Here is a 12,985-nt window from a genome sequence, read left to right as displayed (position 1 = left end):
ACTTTAATAACATCTCACTCAAGTAGAAGTACTGTTACTTTAATAACATCTCACTCAAGTAGAAGTACTGTTACTTTAATAACATCTCACTCAAGTAGAGGTACTGTTACTTTAATAACATCTCACTCAAGTAGAAGTACTGTTACTTTAATAACATCTCACTCAAGTAGAAGTACTGTTACTTTAATAACATCTCACTCAAGTAGAAGTACAGTTACTTTAATAACATCTCACTCAAGTAGAAGTACTGTTGCTTTAATAACATCTCACTCAAGTAGAGGTACTGTTACTTTAATAACATCTCACTCAAGTAGAAGTACTGTTACTTTAATAACATCTCACTCAAGTAGAAGTACTGTTACTTTAATAACATCTCACTCAAGTAGAAGTAAATCTACTGGTGTGAAAATAAAAAGTTGGCTAAGTGTACCTATTAAGCCCACATACCCATTAAGTCCACTCCATCTTTGGTTGTTGTAGCCATACCAGTTATTTTCCCAAGCCAATTTGATATCCTTATCAAGTTATTGACAGTTAATTTTTGCCCTCAGAGCAGCCTCAATTCGTCGGGCCGTGGACTCTACAAGGATTTGAAAGCGTTCCACGGGGATGCTGACTCCAATGCTTCAAGTTGGCTGGATGTCCTTTGGGTGGTGGACCATTCTTCATATACACAGGAAAGTGTTGAGCATGAAAAACCCAGCTACATTGCAGTTCTTGACACAAACCGGTGCACCTGGCACCTGTTACCATACCCCTTTCAAAGGCAATTCAATATTTTGTCTTGTCTATTCACCCTCTGAAAGGCACAAACACACAATCCATGTCTCAATTGTCATAAAGCTTAAAAATCCTTCTTTAACGTGTCTCCTCCCTTCATCTACACTGGTTGAAGTGGATTTAACAAGTGACATCAATAAGGAATCGTAGCCTTCCCCTGGATTCACTTGGTCAGTCTATGTCATGCAAAGAACATGGGTTCTGTATACTCATTGGATTATACACCAGACCATTGGTTTCCAAATATAAGTAAACTATTAGCTATTCTGTATTTATTATTATTTTTTACAATAAAGCATTGCTGTTCCAATTAAAACCTGTTATTCTCCTATTAAGCCCAGTTTGCATTGAAACACATGGCGATTGTGTGTTAATCCGTAATACTCAATAAACCTGAGTATGAAAATATACATATTTTTAAATCTGAGATTTATACTCAAACTACAGTTATGCATATTGTGCATCTACTGTATCCGTGGTGCATTTACCAGGATTAAAATAAATTAAGAATCCATTCAAATCCTCTGTACTCTCTCCAAGGCTTTTGGAGTGGACATGTAATCGTTGATGCAGAGAGAGAAGAATAAGATCAGAGTTGAAGTATATCAGGGATAGAAGACCTACAAGTAGTGGACAAACACGGAAACAAGTGAGGGACAAGAGGACTATTGGACGACTGCTCATGCAATTAGGGACAGGGACAATGTCATCTTGTTGTCCATCATTCATCCAGATGTTTCTATGTTTTGGTACTGTACCTTTGTAATACAACAGGGAGATTTGAAACTGTCTTCAGACAGGCTTTAGGAAGCCAAGTTGAACTAACAAAGAATACTACAGCAAATGTGAACCAGCTTTCAGATAATTAGAAGATATTTGTGTTACGATCTTTGTGCATGGTGTCTTATCTACAGAGGGCCAGTGCAGGTTTTTGTTCTAACCAAGCAGTAGCACACCTGATTGAACTAATGAAGTCTTGATTCAAGTCTATGATTAGTTCATTAGTTTAAAAATCAGGTGTATGCAGGTTGTCAAGAACAAAAGCCTGGGCCCAAATGGATCTCTGCAGGTACAATTGGAAACCCCCTGTTACGAGTGCTACTTCCATGATGAATAGTAATGATCAGTTGATTTTAATAACTTTAGGGGAGATGATTATAATTATAATTTACATCAATGTCAGTTTGTAAGTTTCAACATTTGGAAATTAATTTAAATTGATTATTTAAGTGGTGGGCTTATTTGGAACAGGGTATATTTGATACCCATTAAACTCAGCCTGGACATTTCACATATTTAATCAAATATTATTATCTCACAATAAAGAATTGTGTAAGTAAAGTCATACACTACATGACCAAAGGTATGTGGACACCTGCTCGTCGAACTTCTCATTCCAAAATCATGGGGATTAATATGGAGTTGGTCCCCCCTTTGCTGCTATAACAGCCTCCACTCTTCTGGGAAGGCTTTCCACTAGACGTTGGAACATTGCTGCGGGGACTTGCTTCCATTCAGCCATGAGCATTAATTGAGGTCGGGCACTGATGTTGGGCGACTAGGCCTGGCTCGCAGTCTGCGTGCCAAATCCTCCCAAAGGTGTTCGATGGGGTCAAGGCTCTGTGCAAGCCAGTCAAGTTCTTCCACACCGATCGACAAACCATTTCTGTATGGACCTCGCTTTGTGCGCGGGGGCATTATGCAGAAACAGGAAAGGGCCTTCCCCAAACTGTTGCTACAAAGTTGGAAGCAAATTGCCTAAAATGTCACTGTATGCTGTAGCGTTAAGATTTCCCTTCACTGGAACTAAGGGGCCTGGACCGAACCATGAAAAACAGCCCCAGACCATTATTCCTCCTCCAATAAACTTTACAGTTGTCGCTATGCACTGGGGCAAGTAGCGGCTCCTGGAAGCCGCCAAACAAAGATTTGTCCGTTGTACTGCCAGATGGTGATGCGTGAGTCATCGTTCCAGAGAACTCGTTTCCACCGTTGCTCCAGAGTCCAATGGCAGCAAGCTTTACACCAGCCAACAAGTGGCATTTCACATGGTGAGCTTAGGCTTGTGTGCGGCTGCTCGGCCATGGAAACCCATTTCATGAAGCGCCTGACAAACAGTTATTGCTCTGACGTTGCTTCCAGAGGAACTCGGTAGTGGGTGTTACAACCGAGGACAGAGGATTTTTACGCGCTTCAGCACTCGAAGGTCCCATTCTGTGAGCTTGTGTGTCCTACCACTTCGCGGCTCAGCCGTTGCGGCTCCTACATGTTTCCACTTCACAATAACAGCACTTACAGTTGATAAAGGCAGCTCTAGCAGGGCAGAAATTTGACACAAACTGACTTGTTGGAAAAGTGGCATCCTATGACGGTGCCACATTGAAAGTCCCTGAGCTCTTCAGTAAAGCCAATCTACTGCCAATGTTTGTCTATGGAGATGGCATGACTGTGTGCTTGCTTTTATTCCCGTCAGCAAAGGGTTTGGCTGAAATCGACTGACTCCACTAATTTCAAGGGGTGTCCACATACTTTTGTGTATATAAATTATAATGTCCAACTTCACATTAGAGATGAATCTTTCAAATTAGGGCTGTATACGTTAGAAATGTCTAAACTTAGATTTTGGTGTGCTTAATAGGTACACTTGCTCTAGCTCATTTAAAAAGTACTCAGAGTAAAATAAATTTAGTTACTTTTGAAATGAAATCATTGACCTTGATAATTTGTTATTTTCGCGAAGGTTACCTGAATATATTATGCTTGCTGGATGAAGTTAAAGCAAGCCAGTCAGACTGCCTTACTGAGACAAAATGCAATGTAACATTTTGGGGAAATAGTTTTGGGGATGGCCTTCACCAGGAAGAAAGGGATGCAACGAAGCACCAGTTGAATCTTAAGATTAAAAACGGATTAATTAGATGTGAAAGACAACATCCGAAGAATAGAACAAAAGTGAGATTATGCTGTAATGGAAAGTATTAGCCAATAGTCAATATGACATGGCGCTCTCAGCGACGGAATCAAACATTGGATGTGTTTGCATGCAATAAGACATTTGCATGTACGTCGAACCCAACCACACATTCCGTAATGCAATATGTATAGTTTACAAGGTAGCTACCTTAGCTAAGCATTGAAGCAAATCATGATTGCCAAATTGCGACAAGATATGGGCACATGCCAGAGGTGTCCAGCCCAATGCTGGCCTGCTGAGTGCCTTGCATTGCTACAATTAAGAATGGACAATCATAAAATGGACACCAACGACTATATCTATTTATGTGACTGGACACTCACCAAATGAATCAAACATTTTCTGAAGGGTTTGGACACAAAGTTTGGACACACCTATTCATTCAAGGGTTTTTCTTTCTTTTGACTATTTTCTATACTGTAGAATAAAAGTGAAGACATCCAAACTATGAAATCATGTAGTAACCAAAAGAAAAGTGTCAAACAAATCAAAATATGTTTTATTTTACATTCTTCAAAGTAGCCACCCTTTGCCTTGGTGACAGCTTTGCACACTCTTGGCATTCTCTCAACCAGCTTCACTTGGAATGCTTTTCCAACAGTCTTGAAGAAGTTCCCACATATGCTGAGCACTTGTTGGCTGCTTTTTCATCACACTGCGGTCCAACACATTTTTGTTCTTGTTCTTATTGACTGACCTTCATGTCTTAAAGTAATGACGGACTGTCGTTTCTCTTTGCTTATTTGAGCTGTTCTTGCCATAATATGGACTTGGTTTTTTACCAAATAGGGTTATGTTCTGTATACCCCCCTACCTCGTCACAACACAACTGATTGGCTCAAACACATTAAGGAAAGAAATTCCACAAATTAACTTTTAACAAGGCACACCTGTTAATTGAAATGCAGCTGGTTGAGAGAGCTGTTTGAGAGAATGCCAAGAGTGTGCAAAGCTGTCATCAACACAAAGGGTGGCTACTTTGAAGAATCTCAAATATAAAAATATATTTTGATTTGTTTAACACTTTTTTGGATACTACAAGATTCCTCATGTTATTTTGTAGTTTTGATGTCTTCACTATTAGTCCATGAGTAGGTTTGTCTAAACTTTTGACTGGTACTGTACGTCTGCTTGTAGGTGAATCCAACCAACGCATGCTGTAATGCAATTTGTATAGATACAATTACGCGCTTGCTGTGCAACAATTACACGCTTGCTGTGCATGAAACCCAGATTGGCACAATCTCTGAGTGTCTGGCCCAATGCGGGCCTGTTGAGTGCCTTGCATTTGTTATATTTAAGAATGTGCAATAATAAATGCCCGCCACAAGCTATATGCATGTGTGTGATTGGATACTCAAACACTAATGTAACTGTGTGTTTTGATGCTAGAATTATGTGAATGATGCAATAATGAATGACCACCACCAGCTAGCTATATGCATGACTAACTATATGCATGACCGTGAAGCCATGATGAAGTCTGCTTTAATTGATACTAACGTATGAAGAATAGGTAGAGAATGACCAACACCTAGTTGCTGGAGATTGAGGTTGCAGCCCCATTCTGAATGAATGGCCAGTATAAATGTGGAGATGGAAGATTACACAGTTGTATGTGGTAGAGTTGATATGTATACCAGGTTAAGACAAGGGACGTTTAGGAGGGCTACGAAACAGAAGGTAAGAAGAAGCAGAGAGAGGTAGAGCAAGAAGATATTTCAATGTATAAGCACAAGGACAGAATTCAGTGTTTATGCGAGCTGAAATAATGCTGCGATAGAAACCCATTAGAGTGCTTAAGCTTATGGAGATAGCGACTAGGGTGTAAAACCAGATCAAGAAACACATATAGCGAGGAGGAAGGAAAGCCCCTGTGGAAGTTGAAGCTCAACACATTAAAGAAAACCAGTAAGAAGACCGCCTCAAGAAAACATCAATGCAGAGTGAAACAGCCTTGTCTGAGTGTTTGATGTACAGCAGAAAAGGAATAGTAGCAGGTAGCTTAGTATCATGAATAAAACTGTTGTATTACAATGAAAAGTCATGCAGATTGAATATGAATGGGACTATTGTGCGTTTCAACCATTGTTACGTGAAGCAGTCTCTAGGCCTATGAGCTGAGGCCCACTGTTACCGTTAAACCGGAATGCAAGCGCAATGACAAACTACTGAGCCAAACTACTGAGCCTGAAGAATCCCCCCCAAAGTACATGGATGGGAAGCATCCATAGTAAAACCCAGACTCCGAGATGAACTGTCAACACAATGAGATCTTGAGATCATCCAGACAGAGTCCGAGATGATCTGTTGATCCAGAACCAAACCAGTGTGCATATATAATAAGATCCCGTTTGGAGTGTGATGGAAAAGCCTACGTGGAGCTAGGGCCCGGGCGATATGACGATATATATAATATATTTAAACGATCTAAACGATATATAAAAAGTCTATTGTTTATTTCGTTGTGTCGCAAATCACACTCTTTACGGCAATATTTTTGTCAATTGGATGACGCTTTGGAACACAAGCAAACATGGAGAGTGAACGTGACACAAAACACGGAGACACGGAGCTCTCTAAAAGAGGGGTTACTTCGGTCACATGGACGTGGTTTGGGTATGAAAACTCTGACTCGGACCAGAAAACCATCCTCTGCAAAATATGCCGCAGGTCGGTCCCAAACAACAGGCTCAAACACCACTAACCTCTTTTACCACCTACGCAAGAATCAAGTGAAACAGTACGGAGAGGCTACGGATGAGACCCAACAGTACAGTCGAGTGCTCAAAACAAACAAACCCAAGACTCAGACGTTGCAAGAGGCTTTTGCCCGCGGCACACCATATGGCAAAGAATCACAAAGATGAAAGGAGATAACAGCTGCCGTTACGACTTACATCTGCAAAGACATGGCCCCAATGACATGGCCCCAATGACATGGCCCCAAAGACATGGCCCCAAAGACATGGCCCCAAAGACATGGCCCCGAAGACATGGCCCCAAAGACATGGCCCCAAAGACATGGCCCCAAAGACATGGCCCCAATGACATGGCCCCAAAGACATGGCCCCAATGACATGGCCCCAATGACATGGCACCAATGACATGGCCCCAATGACATGGCCCCAAAGACATGGCCCCAAAGACATGGCCCCAATGACATGGCCCCGAAGACATGGCCCCGATGACATGGCCCCGATGACATGGCCCCGATGACATGGCCCAATGACATGGCCCCAATGACATGGCCCCAATGACATGGCCCCAATGACATGGCCCCAATGGGGGTTTCGTGAGTTGGTGCTAATACTCGGTCCAAGGTACCAAATGCAAATTTATATGTGACACATATTAAGGCCAAATAATATGCAAAACAGGCAAGCCCCCCCCCCAAAAAAAATAAATATATATTTTGGGACTATATTTACTGTATTTTATTTGCAAGGATAGTTGAAGTGTTTTCTATATACCTTTTTAGATTTTATACATTAATATTTTGTTACATGCTTAATTGAAAATATGCACAAAGCTTCTAAATAAAGTAAGAAATAATCAAATATGACTAAGTACCTTTTATATGTTGAGTATAATTCAAAATGTAATAAGAAATAGGCCTTTACATGTGGTCATTTTATATCAACTATTTATTCATTGAATTTACACAAAATGTGCTGGATGGTGATATGTATCGTTATCGGGATATGAAATTACCTATATCAGGATATGAGATTTTGGCCATATCGCCCAGCACTACGTGGAGCTAAAATAGTCCATTGATATGTAGCCTAATTCAGATGCTAACGTTAACTTTCGTCACGTGAGTAAAGTTGAATCACGATGCAACCTTCGGAGAAAAGCCATGATTTCACTTGGAGCAAAAAACGTACACAAAACAACTGGCCAGATCGGAAGGCATGAACATGCCTCATGCCGCCAACATTATTATTTTATTAACTAGGCAAGTTATTATTAACTAGGCAAGTCAGTTAAGAACAAATTCTTATTTACAATGACGGCTTAGGAACTGTGGGTTAACTGCCTTGTTAAGGGGCAGAACGTCAGATTTTTACCTTGTCAGTTAGGGGATTTGATTTAGCAACCTTTCGGTTACTGGCACAATGCTCTAACCACTACCTGGAATGTAGCCGTGCGGCACAACGCTCTAACCACTACCTGGAATGTAGCCGGTGCGGCAGGCTACATAGGCTATTATCTATGGAGACCGTGCTTCATTGCAAGAAACATAACAGATGTACAGAGAAATAACATTTAGTTCCACCTGTAAAATATCATAAAACAATAACTTTGATCAAATACATAAAAAAAATAAGCCAGTTACACATGATTTTGGGTCTTCAGAAGATGTGGTCAAATGTGCTCTTTGTACAGTACTGTAGTAGTTATCAACAATGTATTCAAACGTTCCTTTGTGATGGACAGAAACTTGAGACTAGCTTGATTTAGAATATTTCAAAAACATTATATCCAAAATCAATACAGTTTTTTAATATTAGGATTTGCTCTAACTTCCAGTTGGTGTGCGTGCACGTGTTAAAAAAAAACCTTGCCTTGTTAGTGCAATCTTTCCCAGTATGTCTTTAATAGGGGTGTGCCGAGTATTCGGACAAAAGCATTATTGTTACCGATGTTAGGACTTTGCAGAACACAAATGTTAATGGATTATTCATATTATCAGTGATTGTAAAAAGTTTCTGAAAACAGAATTTCTCGAGTCGACTGCGAATTTAACAAAACATTTTTTTTGACGTTGACATTGATGGTGGATGAAGTCTTATCTCCCCCAGCACTAGTGGTAACTAAACAACTCTTACCTCCCCCAGCACTAGTGGTAACTAAACAACTCTTATCTCCCCCAGCACTAGTGGTAACTAAACAACTCTTACCTCCCCCAGCACTAGTGGTAACTAAACAACTCTTACCTCCCCCAGCACTAGTGGTAACTAAACAACTCTTATCTCCCCCAGCACTAGTGGTAACTAAACAACTCTTACCTCCCCCAGCACTAGTGGTAACTAAACAACTCTTATCTCCCCAGCACTAGTGGTAACTAAACAACTCTTATCTCCCCAGCACTAGTGGTAACTAAACAACTCTTATCTCCCCAGCACTAGTGGTAACTAAACAACTCTTATCTCCCCCAGCACTAGTGGTAACTAAACAACTCTTATCTCCCCCAGCACTAGTGGTAACTAAACAACTCTTACCTCCCCCAGCACAACTCCCCCAGCACTAGTGGTTACTCTTCTCCCCCAGCACTAGTGGTAACTAAACAACTCTTACCTCCCCCAGCAAGTGGTAACTAAACAACTCTTATCTCCCCCCCAGCACTAGTGGTAACTAAACAACTCTTATCTCCCCCAGCACTAGTGGTAACTAAACAACTCTTATCTCCCCCAGCACTAGTGGTAACTAAACAACTCTTATCTCCCCCAGCACTAGTGGTAACTAAACAACTCTTATCTCCCCCAGCACTAGTGGTAACTAAACAACTCTTATCTCCCCCAGCACTAGTGGTAACTAAACAACTCTTATCTCCCCCAGCACTAGTGGTAACTAAACAACTCTTATCTCCCCCAGCACTAGTACTAAGTATATTAGATTGTGGTTAAACAACTCTTATCTCCCCCAGCACTAGCATATGGTAACTAAACAACTCTTACCTCCCCCAGCACAGATTCATGTTTAGTGGTAACTAAAATGCTCTTATCTGCACTAGTGGTAAATAAACAACTCTTATCTCCCCCAGCACTAGTGGTAACTAAACAACTCTTACCTCCTTTCTCTCTCCCCTTCCATCTTTCTCCCCCTTTCTAAGTACAGTATATTAGATTGGGTTTTGGACTTAGTCAAGCATATGTTCCCTGCCTACCTCTCAGATTCATGTTTAGATAAATGCCTTGTTCATAAAGTAGTATCTTGAAATGTAAATCTCACATCCTTGTTTAATGTTTTCATCAACTATGTTAAAGAGGTGGTTCATAGAAAAATACGTTTAATCTCACTTGAACATTTTCCTAGGCATTAGCCTTCACCAGAGACAGTTATTAGGTTAGATGGATCAGTATTTAGTTTAGCTCATCAGCGAATTCTACTTCTCCCTCTCCCATAGAAACCCCATTTAATGTCAAAGTTTATCATAAATACCTTCGAAAGACACCACCGGTGCTTCCAATAACTGAAATAGTAGTTAAAATCTTGATAAGATTACTTTGATCAAATATTTACCTTGCCTAATATTTCCCAATGATATCGGTAATTTTTTCATTAAAATCCAGGAAGTAATTTTCGATTAATCCGCGCCGAGCAGCGATTTGGGTCAGAGTCAACTTCTTGGTTCAAAGATTGGGTCAAAGATTTGTATCAACCAGATGACACAAACTGAAGAAAATATTTGCTCTAGTAGGTCGATTTTTGTGATATGTTTTGAAGCCAATCAGATTGTTTTTTGGAAATTCAATGACAAGACAACATTTGTTGCATAAAGTGAGGATAAATACATATCGTTTTTCATACATTCTAAATAAAATAGTAAATGTTGCATTTTTAAATAAAATTGCAAAAGTCTAAATACTGATCCAGCTAACCTAAAAATGGTATCTGGTAAAGGCTAATGCAAAGTTCTAATGAGATGAAAAGTATTTTTCGATGAACCACCAGTTTAAGTAAATGTATTTGAATTATAAAACCATTCTCGCAGTCCTTTCTGCCATGACTCAAGTTGTTTGCTTGCTGTACTCCGTTAGATAGTTTTGTATAATCCTATATGGCACTCTATAATTTAAAACACTTATAAGACAAATTATCACTGTACTATAATATGCATTAAACATTTATGTTAAATTAAGCTAAACTGCACATGCATACAGTATTTTCCTGCTTGCTGTATTGTTACAATGTTAATACACCTGCTTTTGTATTCAAATTGTGACTAGTTTGCATCCCCGCTTTACAGCTCAAGGTTTGAAGTCACCCTACCATGCTGTCTGGGAGGGTTGTGACGGCTATGTCTTGGAGTGCTGCTTTTGGGGGTTGGAGGAAGGGTGTGGATCCACCAGCCATGTCTGGGAACACAGTATGACACACAGTTAAAGAGATTTAATACAGATTCATTCAACCACCTCCTTACAACTTCTAATCATCCCTCCTACTCTCAATCTTTACTCCTCATATTCTGATCATCAATCAGCAACAATCTATAACACACACACCGTTAGAAACTGTTTTTTTCTCTCTCACCATTGTGAGATTTGGAGATGGGTCTCAGACCACCAGCCATGTCTGGGAACACACAGTATGACAGACAGTTAGAGAAAGTGAATACAGATTCATTCAACCACCTCCTTCCAACTTCTAATCATCTTTCCTACTCTCAATCTCTACTCCTCATATTCTGATCATCATGCTTAAACCAAACCCACACACCGTTAGAAACTGTGTTTCCTCTCTCACCATTGTGAGTTTTGGAGATGGGTGTGGAACCTCTAGCCATGATATCTGGGAACACACGGTATTGACAGACAGTTAGAGAAAGTGAATACAGATTCATTCAACCATCTCCTTCCAACTTCTAATCATCTTTCCTACTCTCAATCTCTACTCCTCATATTCTGGTCATCATGCTTAAACCAAACACACAGACACTCTTTGAAGTTGTGTGTCTCATTCTCTCCCTCTTTAGATTTTTTACCTCCTGGAACAGACCTGGCAACTCTGAAAATATAGAACATAATGGGCTATCATTACACTTGCATGCAATATGCCTTCAACTAATAGATTGGTAGACACTATACAACTGCACCTACTCACAGATGCACCTACAACTGAACCTTATCACAGTATCTATGGGTATATACACAAGTAAACCTGGACTTGCATGCAGGGTGAGAATATTCAGTGGGAGCATCCACAAACAGGAAAGCTTACCTTCAGCCACGGAGAGAGATTGTCTGAGTGCTGCATTTTCTCGTTAGAGCTCCCGTATTTGAAAGTTTGCAGTGGTTAGCTGCATTTGCATTTCCTGGTCCTCCTCATTCTCAGATTTTTATGACAAAGTGTTAATACATTAAATAGGTGAGACAGGGTTCAAATCCCCTTTAATGCATCAACTTAAATTGCACAACGAATGCTCAAAGTGTTAGAAACTTACTTGACATGATATACTGGTCATTAGTTCCACCTGATGTTTTTTTCCAGACTTGGACATCTTCTTTTTCTGTGATACACTCTGGTAGCGTAACACAGCTACAGTCAGGAAATTACAGGTTTTGTGTAAAGATACAGCTAGTCAATTTCACAACTAAGCATACTGTAGCCGCCCGCACAAACAGCTGTGTGTTATGCGTTAGGCTATTAGTTGATTGTGTTGTACTTACCAGCATCCAGTGTTCGTTGGGTCCGACATGCCAATCAACCTGCTATCTGCCAATCACGGGAATGCTTGGAATGTTCTGATGCTGGGCATCCTGGTGGTTGGCGGAGTGGCGTGGAGGGGGGTTGGGCAGGGGGATGGAGCATTGGACCAGGTTTAGCCATTGACCAGGTTTAGCCATCGTTCTCTCTCTTTTGTCTGGCCTTCACAAGAGAAGGTCACGGTTGTTTTACAGGGTATCCTTCATTTATTTGGCGTGGGCTTCCGCCTACAGTAGCCTGTGTGAAGTTGGGTTAATAAACAGTAAATTCGTAAACTCAACCCTCTGTCATGTCATTACATTGGTGTGGCTAGCTAACGTAGGTGAGAACAGGGGTTGAAAATGATTTGAGGGAATCCGAAAGTGAAGGTGGAGGTAGGGGACGATTTTGGCCAAGGAGGTGTGTGTGCATGGACGTCGGAGGATCTGGCTGAGGAGATCGCCAGGGTGTCGGGAGTCCAGAGGCCGCTTGAGTAAGGACTTTAGAATGATGGCGGCTGAAGCGGGCATGAGTGCTTCGTTGACTGTGCTTCGCACGGATTCTGGTGGGCGGACGGAAGTGGTGACGTCGGCGGGACGGGGAATCTGGGACTCAGGATGTAAACAAACATGGTGGCGCCCAGTTCCCGGTTGCGTCGGTATCTGTTAAGACCACAAAGTATTCCGGTAAGGCAGATTGAGAAGCTTTTCATGCTCAGTTTGAACTGCTAGCTCATTTTGGGAGGTGGTCGAATTAAGATAGGGCACTGCAGTTGGCTTTGTGCCTCACGGATGATGCTCTGGCCTGTTTGATATTGAT

The 12,985-nt window shown here is 40.9% G+C and overlaps 1 protein-coding gene across 1 annotated transcript in view; it reads right to left on the bottom strand.

Moving 5' to 3' along the window:
- The window catches only part of LOC135557152 (titin-like), a 95,902-nt gene extending 84,635 nt beyond the window's left edge, over nucleotides 1–11,267 (bottom strand). Inside the window, exons 1-3 of the mRNA XM_064990362.1 lie at nucleotides 11,228–11,267; nucleotides 11,015–11,056; nucleotides 10,754–10,839 (exon numbers count right to left, since the gene is read on the bottom strand). Coding sequence (XP_064846434.1) covers nucleotides 10,754–10,839; nucleotides 11,015–11,056; nucleotides 11,228–11,267 — 168 coding nt within the window. The remainder of the gene's footprint in view (nucleotides 1–10,753; nucleotides 10,840–11,014; nucleotides 11,057–11,227) is intronic.
- Between the last annotated feature and the right edge of the window lie 1,718 nt (nucleotides 11,268–12,985).

The sequence above is a fragment of the Oncorhynchus masou genome, chromosome 16 (assembly GCF_036934945.1).
Source record: "Oncorhynchus masou masou isolate Uvic2021 chromosome 16, UVic_Omas_1.1, whole genome shotgun sequence".
In the NCBI taxonomy this organism is placed as follows: Eukaryota; Metazoa; Chordata; class Actinopteri; order Salmoniformes; family Salmonidae; genus Oncorhynchus; species Oncorhynchus masou.
Note: the sequence above shows the minus strand (reverse complement) of the source record. Positions and strands in the feature narration are given on the sequence as shown.